Below are 27,420 nucleotides of genomic sequence, written 5' to 3' on the forward strand. Positions count from 1 at the left end.
CCATTAATTCCGGCTAGTCATTAATCCTCATGTAATGCCCTATGCTAATGCCACAGTTCCTGTTACAACACAGAAATAGAATTGACTGACCTATGGATTTGGATGGGTTATGTTATTCTTATAATGATTGCTTATATTTCTAAATGCTTATCACTATAGTGTTGGACAGAGTTTCAGTTTATAAGCTTCATGTCTTTCCAGAGAGTTAATGCATTGTGCATTACTCATATGGAAGCCTGAAATGGTGGTGTTAGTATTCCATTCTGTCCTAGCCTTTAAATAAATATTGAAGCAGTCTTGGTAGAGAAAAAATTGGTATCAATATCCTCTAAGGATGATTAGCATACATATTCTCATATTTAGAGAAAATGAAAATTGAACATATAACTCCTTTACTCTGTGGTTTCCATGTAAGGCTAAGTGCAGTTTAAATTGCATTCATTTTAGTTGTTTGCTTGATTAAAAAAAAAAAAAAGCTCCTGAAATTTTAATGAAATAATTTCAGTACCCAAAGAAATAGTGATAAAGGACAGACTAGTTATAAACTATTTAGATGCAGCTGCCATCACATGCCCTTTACATGTGTGCTCATACACTCGGCGCTATACAATAAAAGTATTGCTGGGTAGATCTTAAAATGCAGGAGAAAAAAGTTCAAGGGCAAGCCCCCAGCTTAGCAGATCATGTGAACACACATGACTCTAAGCAGCACGGAACTTAGCTAGAAAACAGCAGCTGTAAGAAATGTCAGAATGCTAGAGTTGTATCTCTGTTTAAATTCTCCTAAAATGTTTTTTCTCAAGAAGAAGGTTATTAACTTGACCTTTACATAGAGTCCTTCTTTGTCAGGGATGCCAAAGCACTTTACAGATGCAGAGATTGAGTATTGACATGCATATGTCAGAAGGAAAGCTCACTGCATAGTGATAGCACAGAGCTTTGGAAATGCAGAAGTACAACTACAGATGGGCTTGACTACCACGTACTCTGAAAAACCATACAGCAGTACTGCATAGCAGCTCAGGTCGGGAAGTGTGGGATACTTTACTCAGCTGAAAATATAGGTGAGTTAACAAAGTTAGACTGTACGAGAACACTGGTGAACTTTTTAAAAAGAGTAGAAGCTGAGCTTTCTATAATAAGCACTTGTGGTGAAGACATAGATTGTATTGCTGAAACATGAAATTCCTGTACTACATTGGTTCCAAGAAAGAGGGTATGGGATTGTATGGGGGCGGATTTAGGATAAATAACCACTTCCTACAGTGCTGTCAGTGCTCATTATTTACCCAGCTGGGCCTTGTTTAGTTTATGAATTCAAAGTTGATCATAGCAGAGCATGTTGGAGCATGTTAGAGTGAAAGAGAAGGATGAGGATAGACTGTCTCTTGTTATACCAGAATTGCTTGAAATTTATAGAAGTTGTATTCAAACTTTAAAAAGGATGTTATGAAAACAGGTTTGTGTTCATGTACATGTGTGTGTATATATATATATATATATATATATTCTTTTTTCCTCGTTGTGAAATTTCATTGACACTTGTGTTCATCTCACACACAGAGGGAAAAGAGCCTTGAGCTCTTTCGTTTTACAAAGCCTCGCTGGAATTCTCTTCCATTCAGTGGTGATGGCCAGTTCTAACATTACAGCAACTTGCCTTGAAAACCAGCATTTTCAAGACAGGCATTTTTCAGTGTTATACATTATTCATTTTCCTTCCTTTGGTTTTCTTTGCTGTTAGTTTCTTTTGCCACTGTGCAGGAGGAGGAGAGATGAGGGAAGGAGGAGGTGGTAGCACTCTTCCTCTGCTCACTGTCCATTTTCCCCCTTTTCCCTGGCTCAGAATGAATTTTGTACTGTTTACAGAGCTGTCAGAAACAAGGGGTGGGAGGAAGGAAGAGGAGGGGAGGACAAAGTGAGAATGGGAGGAAACCTTTGCTCTCTGATGTCACTGTAAGTCAAACATGCAGCCATTCACCCTTCTGACAGTTACTGTAATATAAATTAGGCTGTTTTAGGGCATGATGAGGATTTCCTCTTTCACAACTGGGAGTTAGCTAATAGTCTTCGTTTAATTCCTCTGTGAATTAGGAATTTTTAAAATCTTAAATAGAGTGAAAACTAATCCCTTGGAGTCTGTACTTGCCAGTGCTGAGCTGAGATGATCCTGGTGTTCCACAAAGGTGTGGGTGAGGTTTTGTCCAATACTCTGCATTGGCCTAAGCAGATCCACGGAGGATTGTACTATCTGACAGCGTGTGCATGGTACTGAAAAGTTTGTACGGAAATAGGGGAACACATCTTTTTCCCAGGAACTTGAGAGTAGTTTTCTTTACCTTTTTCTTATAAGATCTCATGCTGGTTTATCATCCATGGGGTCTGGAGTATTCCAGACTTCTGTTTCAAAGGTTGTTCTATGGATAGGAGCATCTGAAACCGAATGGAGATTTTGTGGAGGTCTGTGCAGACCTAGCTCAGTAGCGTTTAGTGTGTGTTGGATATGAACAGTTGGAGGGCTGCAATACCAGTACATACAGAAACAACTGGAAACCACTGGGTTAAACCCTTCCAAAGATGGCAGTGACTTCTGGAACACTTCAGACATGGAGCAGAGAGGGACCAGCAGTCCTTGTGTGTTGTTTCCAAAGAGACATGTCACTGCAGTTTGATGCTGACTTTTTACTATTTGAATATATCTGGTTTGAGTTTCCTTTTCCTTTGAAAGGACTTCCAAATATTTTTAAACTTCCTTCCTGATGTTTGTCTTTTTTCCAGATTCCAAAATTAGATCAAGTCACATTTCCTCATGGAACTTCGGGTGCAAGGAAGCACTGAGCTTTTGCAGCCCCTAGTCTGAAGTTGCCTGCTCCAGTAGATGACCTGCGCTGTCATGCACGCTATCCAAAACAATTGGACAATGGCAAACTTTTAAAGTTAATGCATGTCCTGGTTATTGTCCTGTCCCCCTCAGCTTGTGCATTCTGACACTTGCTTGATGTCGCTGAGTCCTGTTTATTGAAAATAACATTTAATCCATGACTTGCCTGCTGCATTCTTGTTTGACCTGTTAACTGTTAAGCCAAAAAAATTATTTTAAGAATGGACTTGTCAAAGGGAGCATATCTCCTCCCTTCAAAGACCTCTGAGGATGAATATTTGATTAAAATGTGACTGCAGCATTAAAATGGATGCCCTGTGTCTTTTTGTAAATGAACGACTAGTGAACTTGTGGACTGTCTAGCTTTTAATTGGCAAATTATTCAGCAAGTGTTTCAGGGGGAATTGCAGGGGAGGGTGGGAAGGTAGTTGATTTTTAGATAAATTCATTACAACTTCTATTCCTACTGCTAGTTTGAAGATAATTAAATCCCAAGATAGATCTACAGACAGTTTAAATTTCCCCTCTGGAAATGTGCAATAAAACCCCAGGCCTGAGGTGGGCAACCCACAGCAAAAAAGGATGTTAGGCTTGTGGTCATCTTAGCTGTGACTGTACTCATGACCCATGCAGCTCCCACACCAGCCTTTTCCTCTGTCTGCTTCTTTCTTTGAGCTCCAGTGAATGGCTGCTGATAAAATCTGCTCTCAAAAGGGCATGGAAACCAAATGCCTGCCTGTTTTAAATGCCTGCCTGTGTTTCTACTCTGATGGGTCACAAGGACAGCCAAATAATTAGGTATGCTTATGAGCTTTACAGAAGGCTCTAGGACAGTTAGTGCAGAGGGAAAAGAATGGATAGACATCCTGTACAGTTGCCTAAATGCACTGCTGGAACTCTAATGGAAAAGATCATGAAATGGGGTATCAGGACATGGAAAGTAGCATAGTTTGAATTAGTTAATTTGTTTGAAAGTTGTGATAGCAATTTGTGAAGAGAATACATGTAGACTGTCCCATTTGATGCGTATGAGTTCAGTGTTGCTATCTTTGTTTCTGTAAGTAATGTGATCCAATGTAACAGCACATGATAACTAGGTTGTAACACAAAAGGTTCTGGAAATAGTCCGAATGTGTTTCACACTGGGTCATTCTGGCACACTTGCTAAGATCATTGACTAATTTTCTTTTCTCAGTAGTTGTCTGCTATCAACTTAGCAGAAACAAAACAGCTCAAAATATTGTAAAAATTGAAGAACAAAGCCTGAAGGGTTACTGTTATTTTCAAAGAACGCTTTCAAACCAGAAAGCTTGGTAGAGGTGTGATATGCAGGCAACCTATAGAACCTAGGTTCTCCCTGCCCTGTGAACAGGCCAAAGGGTAGTGGTGCCAGCTCCAGTCAGATTCTTTTTAACATGCTCTGTGATCTGGAAGACAAACAATTAGAAATGGCTGGCTGATCTGGGTATTCATCTTTGTACAGTCAGAAACAAGACAGCACATACAAATTCAGGGTGGACAGGAGGGTCAATTGTTATTTTAGTTCTTCTTTCAGTAGAAAAAGACTCATTATTTTTATGAGAAGAAAGATTATACAAATCGATCTTGAATCACCTTTATGTTGTAGCAATACAGTTTTCTTTTCTGGCTGATGTTAATTAAATTGCTTCAGTGAGATGCTCTGAATTGTAGTAGGGAGTGGAATATACGCAGTATGTATGTATGCGTAATCTTTGTTTGCATTGAAAGATTGCTAAGGTGTTAGATATAAGATATAAAATATATATGTTAACATTGGAAAGCAAGCCAAGTGATCTTTTTTTTAATTTATTTTTTCTAGGAGTTTTATGGTGCTTTGATTATTTCTGCAAATGTCTACCTGGATATGGTCTTTTCTGGAAAAAAGAAAAAAAAAGCAGCTATTTTCTCAACTTACAAAGAAGCTGATTGCAATGTTCTCTCAATGTTTGCATTGCTGCTTTCTGGATATTCTTTTTTTTTTTTTTCTGTCTGCAGCAATTTCTGAAAGATTTAAATTTATTCATTAATCCCCGTCCACTGCAGGAACCTCCCCCCCCTCCATTTTTGCAGACCTGATGAAGATGATGACATGTTGGGCACAGGAATAGGAGCCACCACCTGGGCAGGCTGTATGCCTTCGTTAGGTTGAATGCTTTGTATTGTGGAGCCACTGCCTACAGCCATGGGCTGCATGGGAAGGTGTGAAGAGTTGAATGTAGTCTGCATTTGCACTGTCTTTTCAGGAAAGGAATCACAAGAAATGAGATTTATAGACAGAGTAACATCATGCATTGCCACTCAGTCTCATAAATGTCTACTGAGTTTTAAAACTGGATGTGTAGATGATTATCTACTGATGTGGACTAAGGTGTGAGAGAGAGGGAAGAGGGTGCAAGAGGAGGCCTGCAAGGGGATGGTGTTGAATAGCTACATCCACTATTGCTTGAACTTCTTGAAGTGTAAATTAGATATAGTTACACCTGAATGAAAGCTTAGCATTTGAGATCTTTGTTGATGTAAGCCTTACTATGTTAGGGGAAGAAGAACTTTTCAAAAAATACTGCTATAATTTTTATTTATAGTTACAAAAACTCTGTAAAAACACTTCCCTGCCTAACATTGAAGTCCTGGTGGTTTCATTCCAAGTGCAATCCTCTGTTAGGTCTCCCTGAGTTTATTCAGTACCTTTGACTTTACTAATATTAATGGTTTCTGTCACCTCTTAAAAGGATGCTGAACAGGTTTCCAGCAGTCTACAAAATCTATTTTGAATCACAATCACAGGATTGTCAGAAAGGTTTTTGAATCTGGGCTGACCTTGCCATTGGATAGCAATGCCCTAAAAACATAAACTGGCTGCCATTGTTGCTGTAGGTCTGCTCCTTGTGGAAATTTCTGGGATTAATCATATGACCTGTTAACGAGACATACAGTAGTACCTCATTTGCTTTAACAATTTGAAGTCAGTGTCAGCTGTATGTATTGCGTACATTCATAATTTAAATTATAATGGTATGCAGCAATAGCTCAGTGAAAATGTGTTTAGAAAAAATGTACATGGTAGATAAAATTTTTGGTCTAACTTAAATGTCCAGGCTGCAGGTATGTTGTGTTGAATTCAGACAGAATGGAGACCTGGGAGGAATATATAGTCCCCACTGCTGGTCAGTAATTATTTCAGTTGTAATGAAATTTAAATAAAAATTCCTGCTGGTGTCTCACTAATGGTCCTGGCCTTTCTCTGGGCAGAACACTTCCGAAATGCAGTTTGTTATAACAGTTTCACCAGCTTCCCTCCAGCTTGCTCACAATAGGAAAACTTAGTTTTCCAGTTAGCCAGAAGAGCCTTTTCAGTCCCAAGTTACCCTTGTGCCCAAGTTCCAATTTTTGTGCCTGCTTGCTTACCCTTAGCTGTATTCATCCCCCAGGGAGATGGTGCTGGCTTGCCAGACTGGAGTTGCCCTGAGCAGCCAGCATAATGGTTCAAATTAGGGCTGCTGTTCTCAGAAGCTGCCTCTGACACTGAGGGAAACAGAATTGGCCTAGTGCTTACCACACTGGAAAAAGCCATCCTCTTTGGAAAAAGCATTTTAATTCTGAATAAAACATTGGACTGGCTTTTACCTCATGAATAGCGCTTTATTCCACTTCAATAAATATCAGTACTGACAAGCAACTACATCGTGTCATGACCTTACGTAAGTGTATGGCAAGGTTCCAAGTTAATTTCCACAAATGCACCGGACAGGTTTTTGTAGGTATTTGACCCCTAGGTAGGCAGTGCTGCTGCAGACAGGGCCGGTAAAACAACCTGGCAAATATCCAAGCTCCATGGACTAGTCCTGGCTTCACAGACACCGCCAGGACCTCAGGTACTTTGTGCCCAGGCTCCTTAACATGGCTGAGTGCTGACAGACAGCTGAAGAGCTAGGATTTTGCACAAAGGTTTGAAAGGCAACGTTGCTCTTTGTTAATAGGGAAAGTTCAAGAGATTACAAGTGGCTGGAAGGCCACATCTTCTGGTAGTTTGAATCTAGCCTCTCATCCTACTTGTGCTCGCTCGTCCCCTGGGAAGTGATGTTTATGTGCAATGAGGGAAACCAGGAAACTACCTGCCTCAGCGGGCCTCCGATCCAGGCAGTCTGCTCAGTGCTCGAACAGCCTGAACGAAACACCGAGCTCTTCATCTCCTGCCACTTTATAGGCTTCTGACATTACTCTAAGATCATTCCCTGCCCAATCCCACCCGGCAGTTGCATGCCCTTATCAGGTTCTGTCATTGCAAACGTGAACTTCATCATGATTCCCTGGTTTGAGATTGCATTTCAATAGAGGATTATCTTCATTAAATAGCCCTCTTTTTGGAGTTGGAAGCTTGATAAAGTTCCTAACTTGACATGGAAACCCCAAGTTGTCATATACTTATTGTGGGATTATTAAGAGGGCCAATGGTTGGGTAACTGTGTCTCAAATGCTGAAATGTCTTTAAATTCTGTCCCCTGCGTCATTGAATGAGTGCTACATAGTTTCTGAAGTGTCTAAGCTGTTGCTATAAATGGAGTGTGGTTGCTTAAGCCATTCTGGTGCTTCGGGAAATTTTGTACCCTCAGCTTGTTTGCCAATTAAATAGGGAAGATGGTTGCAGATGCTTCGTGTAGGCTATCACTCAAAATATTAACACTAGAAAGTGTAGACGCCTGCCAGATTTCTCTTGGTATTTTCAATTTAGTGCAGGGAAAAATCAGGCTGAGGTTCATCATTTAGTGTTTGATAGAAGGCGCGCTCTCTGCTCTGTTTCTATATAGCAATCAAATCCCACATACTGTACTATATTCTGCCAGGAAATCCACTAACCTTTCATATAATATGTAGTGGGTTTTATAGCCAATGCTGCAGAGCTGTTTTCCATGCAGGAGGATTTTCAGCTATTTTTTTTCTGCTGCTTTGGTAAGATTTGCAGTGGTTCTCTCTACAGTGCCAGATGTTGTACATAAAACAGGAAATTATATACCATTCTCTTGCTTATTGAACAGGAGAGAAGAATCTACTTTTAAAACCTAGCTGGGAGAGGTTGCTAGAAGTGCCAAGTTTAAAGAGGCAGATCAAGTGTGGGAGATGAGAAAGCAAGACAATACTCGTCTGAATGTGGCGGTGAATGCTAAATCTCATCTGAAGCACAGTTGATGTACTGACATTAAAGGGAATGTACTGAATATATAATCATTGTGGATATATGCATGGGGTTTTGCATTGTACGATAATCAAATGAGTAGTTCTTTGTACACAGATTTACTGACACTGACGGGAATCTCAGTGGAGCTCTAATGATCTATATTTAAAGAGATATCAGCCCAATTATGTTCTGTACCGTGCATCTGTATACTCTTGAAGGAATGCAGTGTCAGAACAACATTATTTTGGCTGGCACTTCTATGGTATCCTTAATCTACTTACCTTGAAGCATTTTACAAATATTAAGTGCTTCATTCAGTAGCATTCCACTGGGCTGTGTTCATCAGGATGGTGACGTACTGACAGAGAGGTTGAATCAAAGAGCCCCTCATGAATAACCCTGGTGCCCAACAGGTCATGCCTGGCCTGCATGTTCTTATACTTGTCCTTCTGCTTTTTCCTGTCAGGTACTGGGGTAGCAGCTGTTTGGCCAGCATGCTGCCTAGTAGCCAAGTGTCTCTTGCTGCCCCTCAGGCTGTTTCAGTGCCGGCCAACAACTCTGCCACCTGTCCATGCAGGAAGGGAGGGGACATGGTGTGGGCTGTGTGACAAGGGGACATCACAAAACTGGGCTCTGGATGCTGTAGCTGCAGAGGTTTGACCATCCTGCTGTAAGACATGAGAGGAGAACCATAAAGAAACAGATCAAACGTAGTACTGACTCTCATTAGTAAGCAAAGCCTAACATGTGACACTGAGAATTACAGTTCTAAGGGGAGACATCTTTTATCTTTCAGAAACTTCCAAAACATACTGATAAATTCAGAGATGATTTGGCTCAGCCTCTTTGTAGCCTTTTCTTCTAGACAGAGCCACTTCAGGAGTTTTTTTATATCCATGCGTGCTACTGTTCTTTGTACTGTTTAGGATGATGGCGATAGATCTAAATAAAATGTAGCTCTGTGCAAGTTGGAGAAAAGACAATCTACTTCTCTTTAGCGGGACTGCTGCTCCAGCAAAGAGTGTTGGCTGAGTCTGAAGTCTTGTTGCTTCGGCCTTTCATCTTCTGGTAGTTTGAAATAGCTTTTCTGACCATCGTCATCTCTTCCAGCTTCTAGTATGCACAGTGGACACCTCAGCTGAATCACATCTCTGTTGCTCTAATTAACTAGGTATTTGAGCATTATTGGAGTTCTACATATCTTACAAAAAGTCAGAGTAAAAATCAGAGTAACAGCAGCCTCTGATCAGGGCCGTTAGTTTCTTTCCTGAGGCAGAATAGATCAGTAGATCTGTTCTGGCAGTGTTGATCTTGCTTGGCATTTTAGTTAATTTTACTTAGGCTCTTATTTGCTCACTTTATTAACATTTAAAATTGCATCATTGGACACTTGTAGCAATTGTAACAGTTTTTATCCATGCTCTTGTTGATAAATGATTCCTTATTAGGTATTCGTGCACTAGCATGACTTTTTTTTTTTTTTTTAATATGGATTTTCCCACTTGTTTCTGTTCACAGGAAGGATTAGCTCTATCTGAAGCCATCATTACTGACCTTCACTGGAGAATGTAGTCATCGAGTAGGTCTGCAGGCCTATTTACAATGCTCTTTCTAATCATGTGAGAGCTGTAGTATCTGTCAAGTTTGCCAAATTCAGGTGATACTGGTGATGTGAAAACTGTGGTTTTGCCCTGAGAAGTTACTGCCAGATGTTTTCAGGAAAGTGTTGAGAGTTTTTAATACCTGTTTCATTAAGCTTTTGTTTAGTGCTCTTAGAAACCTGCTGTGATTTCCTAAATTTTGGAGGTAAAAACAATTTCTGAAGCTGCTACGTGATTCTTCTTTAACATAAAGACTGTGGGCACGGAACTTGTAAGTCCTGTGCTCATCCATGTTCCCTATTTGTAAGGCAATGCAATGGAGCCTGTGAATAGAAGAGGGCTTAGGGCACAGGTGGGACGTAGGCTGACTGCATGTGGCCCTTCCCAGTGATTAAATTTCCTACTGCAGAAATGAACAGTAGATCTCCTTAAGGCTGCAGGCTAGTCACACTTCCTATTTCTCAGCTAAATATGTCTTTATATAGCAGGTTTGGTTCAAGGATTAGTCATGGTGACTTGGGAATATAGCAGAGATCTCCCGATATCTTTTCCAGAGTACCAGTTAGCAGAAAACATGCCTTTCTACAAGATGACTGATGATCATCAGTGTCATTGGAACAGATCAATTAATATAAATCTGCTTCACTGAAGCCAGTGAAACGTTGTTAATTTATGACAGCTGAGGATCTATGCCAACATGGTTGTATACAGTGGACTTTCCTCTAACTCCTTAGGAATTGCACAAATAATAAATTTGTATTTATTTCTCTATTTATTTGTATAAATAGAGAAAACAGAGGTCATCTTACTTAAAAGCTATCAAGATTTTCATTGAAATTTGAGGGCTATAAAATTGAAAGGACAGTATAATGCTAAACTTGCATTCTGTGATGCTCCCTAAATAAATAGCCAGCACTATGTAGGGGAATTCTTGTTAATTGAAAACTAGCCAGTTAAATATCAAGCATATGTGTACAGCTTCCTTGTTCTATAACACTAAAATTTCCCTCAGAATTTTTGAAGGAAGACAGACCAGATAAAAAGCAGTTAACCCACATTTTACAAAACTTATATATATATATATATATATATATATATAAAATTGGGTTTATATTAAATTGGAAAAAAAAAAGTTTGCCTTATTTCCAATGTGTTTTGGTTTTTATTATAGTATACTTCGCAGTACTTGTTTCAAATATGGTTTTAGAGTTGCACGTTAGCAGAAGAATTATGTGAAATGCTTTTAGATATGAAGGCAGCTTTTTCTCTGTTAATGAAACCTTTCTTAAAGGCTGTTTCATAATTATACTTGTGGCTTGGTAGATAATGCTTCTTTTTCATATGCAAGTCATTTGATTCCTCTGATGCCTCATAACACTCAAGAAGCATGGACTCTTGCAGTGTGACTCATACTGTAGCTTATTTTACTACATATTCTATATAAAGACTTTCTTTGAACGGTGAGTGGATACACAATATCAAAGGGACAATAACAAGCTTTATCTGTCTTGTTTCACAATAGAGGAAAAAGTCCTACAAGAATAGATTGGAGCGTAGGTGATTGCAAATTAAGTAGCCTTTCAATTAAGAAGTGTTCTAACTTTAGTATTGCCAGGGACCTTGTCTTCCAGGAGGACTGAAAGTCTCATCCCTGTACAGGAATGCTCTTGCTTCAAGAATTAATCACTCGTCTTGCTGTTGGAAAAAGGTTGAAGTCTATCAGATTCCTCCTCAATAAAACCTGCTTCTCTTCCATCAGGAGTGTATAAGAATGCCCACGTATGTATCTTACCACTGCGACAGAGAGCAATAGCAATGCATTCCTAAGCCATTCCATCTGTTTCAGATGCTTAACACCTTCAGCACTGGTATCTTCCAAAACTGAAAAGTTGCAGCTTTAGGACATCATCACATGGTCACAAATGAAAACACAAGAGAACTGCTAATAAGAGGAATTGAAGTTGAAAAATAAGTTTGGGATATAAAAATAATCAGAGCTATTGAAAATGATTGAAAAGTTTTACTGAGCAGTTTAAAAATTTATTTCCTTTCAATTTTTGTCTCTTTTCTGCCACAGATATTAACCCCAGTTTCCATGATTTATCTACTTATGCTAGCAAATGTATGTGGTGGCTAGTTTGGAGTTACACCTGGGATCATTAGACAGCCAGCATGTGTACAGACTGCTCAGCTGGCTGCTGCCCAGTGAAGTGGGTGACAATGAGTGCTGCCCTCTGAAAACTAATGTGCTTTGCTTGCTCTCCATGTAAAAACAGCGTGTTTATCTAGCACTGCTGTTTGCTTTGTGTAAATGTTATCCCTTGTAGTACATTGCTTCCAGCGGGCTTGAAAAAAGAACAACCAAGGTTCATGGGAAGCAGGTGGTGGGGCCTCCCCAGCACAGCCTAATATGTTTATTTTACTACTTTTTTGACATCCTTTAAACAAACAAACAAAATATGATTCCATAAAGAAGCAACAGGAAATACAAAGATTTCTAAGAATTGAACAATTGAAAGAAGAACTACAAAGAAGTTTAACTTTCAAAATCAATGATCTACTGTATGTCCTGGCTGTATTAAACCTATCTGTTGAATGGGGTAGGCTGAGATTTCAATATGCTGCTGAAATTATTTTTAGTCATGTGCAAGGTGGGTACACAGAAGAAATGGTTATTTGCTTGAGTCTAATGGACACGCAAAAGTTCAGAAAACTGGTTTGATTCCCAGTGAGCTTACCATCACGTATATCCTTTTCATAACGGAACGTAAGTTTTAGAATGTACTTTTAAAAGCCAGGTCTTCCAGAATGGAAAATTAAACACTACAAATGTGTTCCACTGAGAGCATCTTTAGTCAGTTCGATAGAAATTGTCTTTCCCCCAAGAGGCCAGTACTTGGGTATTTCTGCTGACGGGTTCTGAATGCTTGGGCTCGGCAAATTGTTTCTGGAGGAGCCTTAGTGCAGGAAGCAGCTTTTCTCATTGCCCCTCAGAAGAGAAATTTCCTTGCCAAATTGCCTCACAGAACTGCTGTGTTGGTGCATATACAGTATTTGGCATATGGTTTAATGGTCTGTTTGTTAGTCTTCGGTCTTATTTCTCTTGGTCTTACAGTTGGTTGGTTACAGCCTTCTGTCATCACAATTTGCATAGTTCTTCCACGTAAGTATAATAGCAATAGCTTTGTCCTTTTTAATCTAGTTAAACTTCTCTTCGGAATATTTTTCTTTATTAGTTACCTGCTTTTTTGGTGGTACAGCTTTGGTGCAAGTGTGTGACAAACGTCATTTGTTTGGATGGGAGTGTGTTTTTCGGATGGGACCGTGACAACCTGTACATCACAAATGCTGTTTTAATCTTCAATGTGATAGATCATAGAGAGAATGAAGGCTGATAATAAGGAATAATAATCAGAGCAATGATGTTTTTGTGGTTATATATTGCCCTGTGAAAGAAATTCCCATTCAAAAAAGGAATAGAAACCAAGGCTTCTTAATATGAAACTCCTACCCACACCGAAATATCAGCCTACTCAAATTAGGCTACTTGCTTGATGTTCAGTCTGAAAAATAGTCTGAGTAATTTTCAAATGGTAACCAAGCGGATTTGAATTATTTTTACCTGGCTGAATAAATCTGGAAGAAAGTTGCATAATTTCTTTAAACAAGTCACTCCTCAGAGTTTCAGAAAACTTTTGATTATGAGGTGGTTTGGACACTGCTTGGCTTATGCTATTTAAAATTGTTTAAAGCTTACATTTTATATCCTATTTTCTTCTGGTTTTGCTTGTTACTGATATCACAATGCCATGAGATAAAGAATAACAAACATAAATAGTGCTTCACTATGAAAAACAGAAACTAAGCTTGTGACTAGAAAGTTGGTGGAGACTTGATGTTGTAGTTTGTGCTGTTCATCTGGATCTGCAGAATCTTTAAGCCTAAACTGTCACAAAGGCAACCAGCTTCAATGAGCCTAGCTTCTGTCAGTTGTGAAATTACTCAGCTGTTTCAATGACATCAACTGATAGAACTGCTTGCTTTGGTGGCAACAAGAGGCAAGAAGAGAGTTCATTTATTAGGCATACCCATGGGCTACCTCACTTTTTTTTTTTTTCCTTCCCCTCTTACAGTTGGCCATATTCCCTTAAATCTGTGCACTCCCTGTCATAACTCATCTGTTCAGTGAACTGTGGAGAATTCCCCTAGAGAGTCCTTTCAATTTTTTATGGTTATCTTAGTTTTTTTTTTGTGTTGTTTCTGAAACCACTGTCTAATTATTTTGAGACAAACTGTATATAAATTACTAGGACTTTCTGACTTTCCTCCTTTCCAATTAAAAGAGTTCTGTTTAGGCTATGTATTGCACTCACCTCCTACCCATAACTCCTTCCTACCTAAAACATTTTCCCTTCCATCTGTCTTACTAACTTTTCATTATTTTTAAATATTAAGCTTCCAGTGGGACTTCTTTTCTTGTTTCCCATCCCTACATGCTTCTGATTATCACTGTCCCCTCTCATCCCAAGGTTTGAAAATGTTTCTAGGGGCAAGGTAAAAAGAGTAATGTCACTTCTTGCCTAGAGGATTGCTTGAGAAACACCCCACAGCAAGACTCAATTGCAGAACAGCATTAGGTGTGAGGGCTTTTTAGACTTGGTGAGGGACTGACAGCTAAATAAAATGTCCACGGTGTGAGGAAGTTGCTTTCTCTGGCTCCAGTCAGAGGAAAAAACCTTGAAAGCTTCCCTATGCAAATAATGCCATTGCATTGCAGAATGTTGATCAGTTTACCTGATCCCTCTGTTACGGCACAGCTGAACCACTGCTACTGTGTGTTTGCATATCAGTTTGATAAAAATCAGTCATTCCAATCTAAATATGTTTTGGTATCATCGGGTAAGATGATGTCTTGCAAGTCCATCAGAAGAGACTGTGTTTCACAGGACTTTATGGGAGCCTGAAATATGAGGGCAATGAGGTGTTATACTGTGTATGGGGAATTACAAAATAGCTCAATTATTATGAACTTTTTTTTATGGGTTTTTTTAGATATGTGAATGGAAAAAGGAGAACTAAAGAATACATAGGGCCGCTCCTTGACAGGGAAGGTCTTCTCACAGACGATGACATAGGCAAAGCAGAGACGCTTAACGCCTTCTTTGCCTCTGTCTTCAATGCCGATGATGGGCTTCGGGACCCAGGGTGCCCCGAGCTGGAGGACCGGGACGGTGGGGATGACAAACTCCCAACCGACCCTGAACGTGTGCGGGATCTGCTACTCCACCTGGATCCCTACAAGTCCATGGGTCCGGATGGGATTCATCCCCGGGTGCTGAAGGAGCTGGCGGATGTCATCGCGGAACCTCTCTCAATTATTTTTCAATGATCCTGGGAGTCTGGAGAGGTCCCGGTAGACTGGAAGCTGGCAAATGTTGTGCCGATTTTCAAGAAGGGTCAGAAAGAAGACCCTAGCAATTACAGGCCTGTCAGTCTCACGTCAGTGCCCGGTAAAATCATGGAGAAGATGGTTCTCGAATGTATTGAGGCGCACCTGGGGGACAAAGCAGTCATTGGTCCCAGCCAGCATGGGTTTGTGAAGGGTAGGTCCTGCCTAACTAACCTGATTTCCTTTTATGATAAGATCACCCGTATGGTGGACCAAGGGAAACCAGCTGATGTGATTTTTTTGGACTTCAGCAAGGCTTTTGACACGGTTTCCCATAGGATCTTACTGGACAAAATGTCCACCATACAGCTAAATAAAAACATCATACGATGGGTGAGCAATTGGCTAACGGACAGGGCCCAAAGGGTTATGGTGAATGGGGCTGCGTCAGGCTGGCGGGCGGTCACCAGTGGGGTCCCTCAAGGCTCCATTTTAGGGCCGGTACTTTTCAGTATTTTTATAAACGATCTGGATGTAGGAATAGAAGGCATTTTGAGCAAGTTTGCTGATGACACCAAACTTGGAGGAGTTGTGGACTCGAATGAGGGTGGAAAGGCCTTGCAGAGGGATCTGGATAGGTTGGAGAGCTGGGCAATCGCCAACCGCATGAAGTTCAATAAGAGCAAGTGCCGGGTCCTGCACCTGGGATGGGGAAACCCTGGCTGCACGTACAGACTGGGCGATGAGACGCTGGAGAGCAGCCTAGAAGAGAGGGATCTGGGGGTCGTGGTAGACAACAAGTTGAATATGAGCCGGCAGTGTGCCCTGGCAGCCAGGAGGGCCAACCGTGTCCTGGGGTGCATCAAGCACGGCATCGCTAGTAGGTCGAGGGAGGTGATTGTCCCGCTCTACTCTGCGCTGGTGCGGCCTCACCTCGAGTACTGTGTGCAGTTCTGGGCACCACAGTATAAAAAGGACATGAAACTGTTGGAGAGTGTCCAGAGGAGGGCTACGAAGATGGTGAAAGGCCTGGAGGGGAAGACGTACGAGGAACGGCTGTGGGCACTGGGCCTGTTCAGCCTGGAGAAGAGGAGGCTGAGGGGAGACCTCATCGCAGTCTACAACTTCCTCGTAAGGGGGTGTCGAGAGGCAGGAGACCTTTTCTCCATTAACACCAGCGACCGGACCCGTGGGAACGGAGTTAAGCTGAGGCAGGGGAAGTTTAGGCTGGACATCAGGAAGGGGTTCTTCACAGAGAGTGGTTGCACACTGGAACAGGCTCCCCAGGGAAGTGGTCACTGCACCGAGCCTGACTGAATTTAAGAAGAGATTGGACTGTGCGCTTAGTCACATGGTCTGAACTTTTGGGTAGACCTGTGCGGTGTCAAGAGTTGGACTTGATGATCCTTAAGGGTCCCTTCCAACTCAGGATATTCTATATTCTATGAAACTCCAGTGGGGAATTGCCATAGGCAGCATCTATTATACTATGCTGTGTAAGAAAGGGATTCCTTTGGATTTGGGAAGTTGAGTCCATAAGAGGTTTGTGCTGGCAGTACAGTTCCAGCGGTGCCGTTGCACTGCCTGCTGACTGCCTGAGCTGGGAGGCCCAGGTGTGTTGGGGTCCTGTCAACTGATACCAATCTGATTGTGAGTGACTTTCTGTGCTGCAATATGCTTATTTCCATGCACCAGGAGGAGTAGACTACGTTCAGTCATACTCCTGAAATTATAATTATTTAGTTTGTCTTTAGGTTTCCCCCTAATTATTTGGTATTATACTTTTTTGATTTCACAGCAGTGTTGCTGAGAGAACTGCACAGGCAGCTTTTAAAGCAGCTCACACTGTAATCAAAATAATATTTTTAAAAGCAATGAAGTAAGACTAATGTTATAAAGGAAATTCCCTTGTATATTTACTTATTTGCTTGCATTTACCAAATATCATCATTATAGTTAGGCACAATTGTAGTAGAAACAATCACTTTGGAAGCTGATATTTGCTGGCTTCCGCGAGAAGCAAAGGCACAGCATTCGACTGACCCCACTGAACTCATTAAGAGGTTTATATTGATTTGAGAGGAATTAATATTTAACCCAGAGCTTCCTTCCATATGAAAATAAACTCTAGACCAACATACTTCTGTGCTTGTAGGTTGTAAGTATGAAAAGCCGAGTTCCAAATCAGCTCACCATTTTGCATTTTCTTTTCATTTCACATCTCCTTGTGAAGGGAGGGAAGAAAATAAACTATTTACGTGCAGTGGATAAAGCCACTGCTTCATACAGTGTCAACGTGAGGCCAGTTTAAGTGCCATTTAAGTTGTACTTAAAACCTATTTTTAGGGCTTAAGCACTGCACAGACCTTGTGCTAACCTTAAGAATTCCAGTGGAGGAGCATGGCTTCAGCCTGTTGTTGGAGCACAGCCTGCCCTGGAAGGTTAGCAGCTTTTCTCTGTCTCAGTGGCACATACCTAGTTCCACATATATTTCTTAAGGTAAAGCCCTCCTCATAGCAGTCATGCAAAGATGTATTGGATGTGTGGATCAGGACGTCAGTATTTGGAATGTGACAGTCTCAGGCTGGAGCAATAACTTGATACAGAGACTTTTGCTGAGTTCTGACATGTCTAGTATAAAAACTTGCTTTTTGCTGCTACACAGGTTAGGATATGTGATCAGGAACAAGACATGTATGTTGCTGCAATTCCAGAATTTACTGTTTCGTCAAAGTATTTTAAAACATAAACCTCTTCCTGGTGTGACCTTTTGCCTCAGCTGAAGCTCTGATCCAGAAAAATAGAAAAGATAAGGGAGAAGCACCATATGGAGGACATAATGTAGAAGGCAGCTCACAGCTGCCCAGGCAAGGAATTGGGTAACACCAGCATCATCTTGTATTTGTAAGTCTCTTATTACCTGCCTCTGGTCTTCTTTGTATGCTGCATTTTTGCATAGTGCACCCAAACTGAGCTCATCTGAAAGAGAGTATCTTTGGTTCTCCATTCGTTACTGTAGTGTATCTGAAAATAGAAGCTGTGACTACCTGAGGGTAAAAGGAAGTCTTCTGTGTGCAGAACTTTCATAAATTGTTCTCAAAGCGTGTTTCCCCTGCACAGAGCCCATAAGATGACACCAGACATAGCTCACTCTAAATGTTGTCAATGTAGGTTTAATGGTTGGCTGTAGTGGTAGAAAAAATGTTAAAATAGTGCATTTTTCTTAGTAGTTCAGCTTTCTTGAAGTCTTATCTGTTGGCTTTGCTAATAAAGAAGTGGGTTTACAATTGTTAGCTTTGCAGAAGTGTTGAAGAGGAGTGAGATTCCATTCTGCTACTTGCATCATTCAGAAAATTCCAGCTAAAGTGTCATTTACTGCATCTCTCCTACAAGAGATTTTTCTGATCTTATATTGAGTTTGAAGCAATGCCGCTGACAGACATCATCATCATCTGATTTTAAAGTGAGCAAATTCAACAGATATCACTGTAAAAGAGTAAATACAGAATTGCATAATGTTCTTTTTCAGCCATTTTTGGCTGAAAACTGAACTTCACGTCGAAGGCAGCTGAATTGTTATATATATGTATTACTATAAATATAGCATTTGTTCTATGGTTACACAAGCGCAGTAAAAGAAAACACATAAATCATATGGGCTGTTTGTTCGTCTTTCTTTTGTCCTCTTTTAAGTACATGCAATCTTTCCCACCCTTCCAACCAAGTCGCATCTCCACCCAACTGCGTTTCCTGAGTGGATTCCTCTAGGAGACAGAATCAGAAGGCTGCATGATGTCATTTCTATATTTAAATTAGATGGAGCAGAATAGGCTGTGTAATTTGTTTAATCATTGCTCATGCTCTAATTTCCTTGGATTTGATTTTTTGCAGTGCATTCTTATCTTCGGGTTTCTATCTGGTAGCCAAGTCTGCTATTTGGCGTGATTTCAGTGAGCTGGGTGCATTTTTCTTTTCAACTAAAACTCAAGGGGATTCTGTGATCAAGCAAATTCGGCACACGGAGCTTTTCAAGCACGATAAATTGATTTAAGTGGGAATGTGACAGAAAAATATATGGCTCCAAAACAAAGAGATCAAATAAAATCTAAAGCATAGTTGATTAGAGCCATACAGAAACATTCAGAAGATGGTAAACAGATAAATAAATAGAAAAGATGCAGATTCATCTGCCATTATATAAACTGTACTAATTCTGGGATCAGGATTCAGCAATTTCAGTACAGGCATTTCCTGTATTTATTTTATCTCAATATCACTAAATGGTACTTCAGTTCTGCTATTTCAGGCCTTGTCTATCTTGTTTTAATGACTTGAGTAGACTGACGTGTACAAAACAGTCTCTGTTCAGTAAATTGTGGTAGAATCTTTGAATTTTATTTTCTATTCTTCCACTATATATGAAGATTTATTTTCTCTTTTGTAGCATTTTATTTTCCTATTTGTCTTTACCCTTTCCTTTAGAAATACTTCAATTCTCTTCCCTTATCTATACTTGGATGATAATCTGGAAATCACAAATGCTAGTACTTAGTAATATTCAGGATTCTTGATATTCTCCATCCTAATATAGGTAGGCAGTTTCTGCATGAAATTCCCCTTTGTACTGAGATAAAAGCACCCCTCAATATCCTGTTGTGCTGTATGTATGCTTAATGACTTGAAACGGATTTCAAGTGCAGAGATAGGCAGTGAGGTGCACACAGTCTGTGACATTACAAGTGGAGCACGTGTTTTTGCCGTGCACAAGGAGGCAGACCACCTGCAGCAAACACTGGAGGTGAGGCGTTGATCCCATACAGACCCACCTGCAGCAAACACCTAGCGGGACTGCAGAGACAGGGCCGCAGGGCAGCCAGCAGCACCCAGCAAGAAGGGAGCTCAATGAGGAGGTCGGAGCTGCAGCCCTGAGGGCCTTGCGTTCTCCAAGGGCTCCCAGCCCAAATGGACCCCGCTAGAGCTGGGGCTGGACCCAGTCTTACATGTGGCCCAGATTTGAAACATGTGCTGGGGTCTAGTCCTCTCTTGGTCTGGCTGAGAAGCTGCCGAGGTGCTCTCACACTGTTCAGCCACAGTTTTGTACTTCTGTACAAACCTGTTTCTTTTGATATGACTTGTGTATCTCCTGGCATCGCCACAGGCAGGAGTCGCTTTCAGTCAGCAGGATTTCTGATTTTCATTTAATAGGCTGCTGTGTGGTGGTAATGTAAAGTGCTTAGTTTCTCTTTGGAGACAGGGGAAAAATATTGTGAAGAAGCTTATGGTTTTGTTTTTATTTTCCCCAAAGCAATCAGAGTGAAATTCACAAACAGATCTGTGCAACTTTGCCGTATCATTTGCCTGCCTGGGTTGCTCTCATTACAACCTCACTGAAGAACCAGGTTTTGAGATTTGTGTGTATGGGTTCGTTCTAGAGTGAATTTTGATGTAAATTACACTTTATAAGCAAACGTGGCTCATCCAACAGCGGAGGGAAAAAGCCTGAATATGCAGGTGGGGTGGCTGTGTTACAGCTCGTGGATCAGAGGGGTCAGGTGTCAGCCTGTGCAGACGGCTGGAAGCGTGGACGTGTTCCAGTCAGCAGGCAGGAGACCCAGTGTGAATCCCCGATTACTGTTCAGGTCAGTTACTGTGGTGCTGTTGGGAATTGACGCTTTAGAGAGCTGATGCTGAGGAGCAAGGTTTGCTTCAAACCCTGTGAATTTGCCCTTATCCAAGTATGTTTGTAGTTTGTTTTCACTACTGCAATTTAGGGTTCAACAGGAGTGATACGAGTCTTGAGATTACGTTATTGCAGCAGCTTTGAATGATGATTTACCATCCAGTGTTAAACAGTCATGGGACAGATCCTTTTTGAAATATCCAATTTAGGCAGCACTGGCAAGAAATGTGTGGAAATTTTCTAACTAAACTTGCTTAGAAGAAATACACTTATTAATTTGTAAATTTAGTAAGGTAGAATCTGAAAACAGAATTATATCAGAGTTTTCTATGCATCTCAGCACATAATATTGGGCAATAATGAGTGAGTGTTTTTTTTTTTTTTTCTACCCATTTTTAACAAGATTTGGGTAAAAAAAAATGACTATGCCTATTTGTTATTTATTTAGTGAAATTCAGTAGGAACATTAGGCACTTTTTATTGGAAAACAGTAACAGGTAGCAAGCAGATGACCTGAGAATTTTCCTATAAATTAGTTCTGTGAGGAACGATCTTTAGAGCATCAGCTCTAGGGGCAGAGATCTAGACTTTGAGATGACAAGTGTGCTTGGTTGGGGGTGAAAAGAGGGTCCAGAGATCTTCTGGGTCTCTTTTCAGCTCTTTTCATATTGTTCTGGAGGAAAGAGAAGAAATGATGCACCATGCTGAGCTCACAAGGGAGATTTTTCATTGCCAAAATGGTATGACTGGCACAACCAACTCGGAGGAAGAACAAAATTGTACTGAGAGCATCAGTGATCAATTATTTATTATCAAAAGAAAATAGAGAACTGCTGTCAAGCTACAACTTACATCACCCTAGAGAAACCATTAACAGACTATAGGCAAATAGCACAGAGGATTACAGAACTCAAGTAACTGTCAAAATAACATCTAATAAAGTAGTTACACAAGGTTTTGAAGAACGTGTGTGGAAAGGTCACCTTGATGTTTGGCCTAGGATTTCTAGAACTGAAATTAATTATTTTGTTTTACTGTCAAGTCTGCAGGTAATGCAGGTTCTGCCTAGTCATCTTCTCTGCTGCCAGTGGTAGACCGAGTAGGAGGCAGTAGAAATGCATCTGGTAATTTAGGGTTCAACTGAAGTGATGTGAGTCATGAGGTCATATTATTGCAGCAGCTTCAAACAATGATTTACTACCCAATGTCAAACAGCCACAGGACAGGTCAATACATACATGTAGTGCTACTACATATTGAGGCTGTGAGTGGGTGAGATTAAGAGAAGGAAAGAGAAAATCACCTATGTGTTGAGGTCTAAAATTAAACTTTCTTTAGTTTTAGAAGACTGTCACTTCCAGCCATGTGTAGGTTTGCTATGACATGGGGAAGCATTAGAAGCCTGACTTCACTCCCCAGTGCTGAGTACCATCACTGTTTGAAGTCCTTATTGAATGGCCCATCAGTTACTCTGCTGACTTGAGAGCTGCTGGACTTGGGGGTGTATCTGGTGTGGAACTTGAATTTAAAACTTTATGCCCAGGTGGGCTTTCCTTCACCATTTGTGTATTGTTCCTGTTGGTGTGGTGGTTTTGCTATGCAATGCACATGGAAGAGAACAGAGGCTACTCTATTTTCTTCATATCTGCCTGGCTTGTTTTAGAGTGCTTGTATTGTATAGATCTCCGGGTTTTGATCTTTCTTTCTCCTTAAACAGGGATTAGATTTTCAACAGTTGCAGCAGAAGAGAAGGGATTAACTACTAAGACATATTTTATACACCTTATGTGCAATAGAAGAATGCATAGGGGATTCAGAGATAGCTTGCACTAGAATTACAGTAATGGCCTTTCTAAACATTATGATATAAAAAATTTACCAGAGTGCATTCATGGTGTAGAAGAAAATCCATTGTAGTCATGAAAACAGCTGAGACTCGTCACCAGCTAACCAATGAGTGGTCTTAAAAACTGTTGATGAAAAAGTTCATCCTCAGTGCCTCCCCAGTGAGGAAAGTGCTATTTGCTTGCTTCCTTCCCTCCCATCCCCTACTGTTCCTCATCAGCACTCTTCTGTGCTTTAGGCTATATAGCAGTGAATGAAAAGGTCATGTTAATTTTTACCACTGCATGGCTATGAGATGGTCAGTAACTGGAACTAAAAATAGAGTCTTTATTACTTGTGCTGTCAGATTAGATGCAGGAAGCATCTGATCTTTAAGCTATTGCATGATAGAGTTTGTAAATTAGTAGAAATCTGAAGACAGAGTGAATAGGTCACTGAGTGTAGTTTTAAAACCTGCTGTCATGTTGGATTTACAGAACTAGAAGATTTTTGGTAATAAACAAGCTTATATGATAGCTGTTGTTGTCTTTCATAAGGAAGGCCTTTCCAGAGTTCATACCAACAGCAGAACACATTTTAAGAAGCCTTTTGTAAATATATAGTTTGTTGATCTTCAGGGTCATTTTAAATGCCACCTACCTTTACATTTTTACCTACTGTATCTTCTTTTCATTTACAGACATTATAGTAATAAGATAGGTCTCACATTCAACATTGTTTTTTTTCTCATTATCTCAGCTTTGAGAGAGCTCATACTTGGAGCTTCGTTACTCCATTCAATACTGTGAATCTCTTTGCGGTTATTTTCGTCTTCTTTGCATACTCAGGTTTCCCAATGGACAACGTTTCCCAGACTTCTTGAAAAATGAGTGTCCTTTGGCATTTAATTTGGCTTATGAGCTGGCACAATTTTAGTTGTAAATTGTACGTCCAATGTCAGTCTGCACCCCTTCAAGGTGTCTTCATGGGAGACCATGCGTAGGCAGTCATATTAGCCTTCATTTAAGATAACCAGGTAGTTTAATTCATGCTGAGGTCCCCTGGAGGAGTCTGAACAACTGAACTTTCTGAGGACAGGTCCAGGATCGGTGGCTCTTCTGGTAATGCTGGCTGACCTCCTTCACAGGCAGTGCTGCTCACTGGGCTTGCTCTGCCAGTCTACTTAGTATACTTAACTCCAAGGCAGGGTAGGACCTTCATGTGGAAGATTACAAAGTTGAGGTCCTTGGCAGCCTACGCTTATGCTCTTTGTGGCCTTTGGCATCCTGAGAATGAGGTGGGGCTGAATGTGGTTAGGGGGCTAAAAACAAGAAATACACAAGTGTTCCTAAAGCTTACAGTACGTGAGTGCAAATAATACAGCAGAGTACAAGAGTACATCTCTCTTCCCTGCCTATTTGATGACAATCAGACCCACATCTAAAGATAGATGTTGTTGATGTTTTTTAAAAAGGACAAATTCCTAAAATGTGAATAGGGTTCCAGAAACCATAAAGTATTGGCTTACAATACCTTTGGGTACCGCTGCTTTATGGCGCACAGTTGTGCACAGCTTTTTGCAACTGATCCCTTACATTACACAGGGCAGTTACATAAGGGACTTAGAGAGTTGTCTTTTTAGCACAAATGTGGAATTGTGCACATTGGGTGCTCAATGTGAAGAGTATACATCCGCTTTAAAGTATTAAATGCAATTCTGGCTTATCATGCCCGTAAGACTTCTGCAGGTATTTTTTGTTAAGCTGGGCCCCCAAATCTTTTGGAAATTGTATGGTGTGTTCTATGCTTCATTTTGTGAGAAGAATAGGCAGGAAAAATACTAGAGAATTAATGAGAAAGGAAACTGCCATGCAGTGTGTGACAATTATGAAAGTTGTATAGGCAATGCATACGTTTGAAAAGTTAAAAGAAAATTACTATTGTTCTACAATACAAGTTCCTTATCAAGTTGGATTAAATGTAGACTAATAATGTATTTCTGGGAAAATGCTGTTATGGGTAAAACAGAACAAATAACTGAATATCATCTGAACGATGAGAAAGAACAGGAAAAAAATACCCTATGTAATTTAATTTTATCTTATTCCAAATGAAACATTTCAATTTTCTATTTCTAAACCAAATTTCAAGACAGAGCTCAGTAGAAAATAGGACAAAACATTTATCTACTCTTTGAATAAAACGTTATTTCAGCCCCTTATGATATGTTTTCCTTTCTTTCATTTTGACAACTGAAATGAGTTTTTTCCCTTGTTTTATGTATATGGTTTATTTATTGAACTGAGAAAATAATTACTTCTTGCGTTCTTCCTCTTGCTGAGTTCCAGGCATAGAACTTGAGGCAGAGTTTGGGAAAGAAAATAAGAGTTTTATCCTCAAATTAAGTAGTATGTGTTTTGTGTGACTGACCTGGAATAAAACATAATTTTGCTCCTATGAGTTTTCAGCTGGATTATGGGCGAGATTTAAATAATATGTTACTAAGCTTTAGGATGTAATAGCTTGTCTAAAAATAGGATTGGATTATTTAGATTAATGTAATCTTTGCAGGTTTTGTTATTATTTAGAATGCAAGACATTCATTCTTCCTGCTAGAACTGATGAGATTTTCATATCCATCTCCAGAAAAGAAAAAAATGTTAAAAGTATAATGCAAACATCTGTTAAAATCCAGCAGATAACATTTAAAAAGTGAAAACATCCCTACAGCTCCATAAAGCAAAGGATAAATCTTTTACATTAAAATTGGACTAAAGGGAAGTTTTCCAACTCAATTAATGTGTCCTTAGCTGAAACCTACATGAATTTCAGCTAGTTGTTTGTTCATGTTCAGCTCCCTGCACAACCTATGGATGGCATTACAATTTTGTTTATGCTGACCATCAGCATCCCTGTTGCACAAGCTTGCTCTGTGACAGTTTCAAAAGGGGCATTATAACTGTTTACCCTTAACTATGGCAGTAATCTAGCATGACTGAAAACAGAAATGTCTCATTTATTGAATGATTTGTATGAGATAAAAGGACTTTTTTTTTCCTTCATATTATATTTTAGCTTCTGTGATTTTTTTAAACCCTAGACAGAGCTTTGAACCTTATTGATCATGTCACCAGCATTCACTGAAGAAAAATACCAGTTACCAACATCAGTTACAGTTATGTAGTTTACTGTGGTACAAAGGGCATTATTTTTACAGTTACAAAATCTCATTTGATACTACGGTATTAGTATGTATGTATATGTAGAGTTGGTGCTGGGTTTGTGTGTTTCATAACCTTGCGGTTTTGAAAAACAAACTTTTGCTTGCTTAGTGTGTTGGAATTAAATGTTTAGTCCTAGCACTATATCCTGTATGTTTTAAATCTGGTACCGAAATTGTAGCGGTATGTGAGTCTTATGAATTCTTAGTTCACAGCCTCATCTCCATTCATACAATAAAGCAGCTTTCTAGCTTGAGTTTAGCTGAGTAGTGTAATTTCAGACAAGCTTTAAAACAGCCTTTATGGGAAATCACACAACTAAGTACAATATTGATGTACTAGAACTCTCAAAGTCATGCTTTGGGGAAGATCAAGGAGGGGAACTCTTTTAGCACAAGTTTTGATAAAATAAAGACAGAGTGCTTAAATCAAGAAAGCTGGTCTTGTAGCATTAAGAGTAAAGACATCTGACTGGCTCAGTCATAGATTGTTTATATGCGTGTGAAGCACAAGGCAGCAGACACAAATGTACATACCACATTATCCATCTGTACTGACTTAGTTATCTGTACCTGACGGAATTTGCCATTGCTGTCTTCCAGAAATATCGACAGTATATGTCTGGACTTCTCACTCCTCCTTATGGTGTTATGGAAACTGGCTCCAACAATGACAGTAAGTATGAGGAGGTAGAAATCAAATGCTAGAAAAATTATAAAAGAGAAGAAAAATGAAGAATGAAAGTCTTCTGTTTTGGGGTGTGGAAATTAATATATGAAATTCAATTCAGCATTACCACTGTATTAATATTCCATAGAGGAGGAAATAGTTTGGAACATGCTTGATTGCATTCCTAACTGCATACAACTGCACACAGAGTTGTGCACAAATTTGCGCTGTGGGACAGACCTGTTGACTAAAACATACTGTATTATGTTGCATAACATTTAACTAGTTGTAGTTGGTATATGAATTCTATGGAATGCAGCTGTGAGTCCTGCTAGTAAAATGAATATAACAAAGAGTGATTTCTTTTATTTATTTTTTTTTTTAAGTTGGGTTGGGCTACTTTGCTTGCTTGGGAACTTCGGTTCATGTTGGGACACATAACCTGAACTAAACATGCTGCTATCTGACCTTAGTTGCATAGGTAAATAAGTTTGGGTATGGCTTTGCATCATGAGAGCCTGTCAAACTGTGGGATAATGGTGTAGACATGAATCCAAGGGCAGCCTTTGGAATGCGTCACTTCTGTAAGTCAAGGTATTTTTATTTAGTTGCCAGAGAATTATTTAGACAATGGCCATGGTGATATCTGATGGCCTACAGTCATGTCTGTAAATTTTGGGTAATATGTTATGTGATCAATATAGTCTATTTGTGAAACAATAATGTAGCATAGCATAACTGTGCTAGGAAGTGCAAACACGACACATTTGAATTCGAGGTATTAAAACGCAGGTAGTGGTTAAAAAAACAAACAAACAAACAAATTCCTGTATCCATGTTTAAATTACTTACTTGTGAGACAGTACTACTTCTAACAAACTGTATTTATAGCATTTACAGAAGTTAACTTTCTTTTTCATGTTCCTAAGAGAAGAAAAACTGCCTTAATAAATGTTTTGCA

General features: G+C 39.9%; 1 protein-coding gene across 20 annotated transcripts in view; it reads left to right on the forward strand.

Annotated features, from left to right (window-relative positions):
- Positions 1-27,420, forward strand: part of RAPGEF4 (Rap guanine nucleotide exchange factor 4) — a 152,146-nt gene that overhangs the window by 47,522 nt on the left and 77,204 nt on the right. For 18 of the 20 annotated variants that reach the window (XM_072040943.1, XM_072040944.1, XM_072040948.1 and 15 more), the window contains one exon: positions 26,393-26,465. The exons of 1 other annotated variant lie outside the window; for it this stretch is intronic. In XM_072040943.1, the coding sequence (XP_071897044.1) occupies positions 26,393-26,465 (73 nt within the window). Of the gene's footprint in view, positions 1-819; positions 1,065-26,392; positions 26,466-27,420 lie in introns of those variants that run through there. One more of the 20 variants, XM_072040947.1, reaches the window with a different exon arrangement.

Source organism: Anas platyrhynchos, chromosome 7 (genome assembly GCF_047663525.1).
Source record: "Anas platyrhynchos isolate ZD024472 breed Pekin duck chromosome 7, IASCAAS_PekinDuck_T2T, whole genome shotgun sequence".
NCBI lineage: Eukaryota > Metazoa > Chordata > Aves > Anseriformes > Anatidae > Anas > Anas platyrhynchos.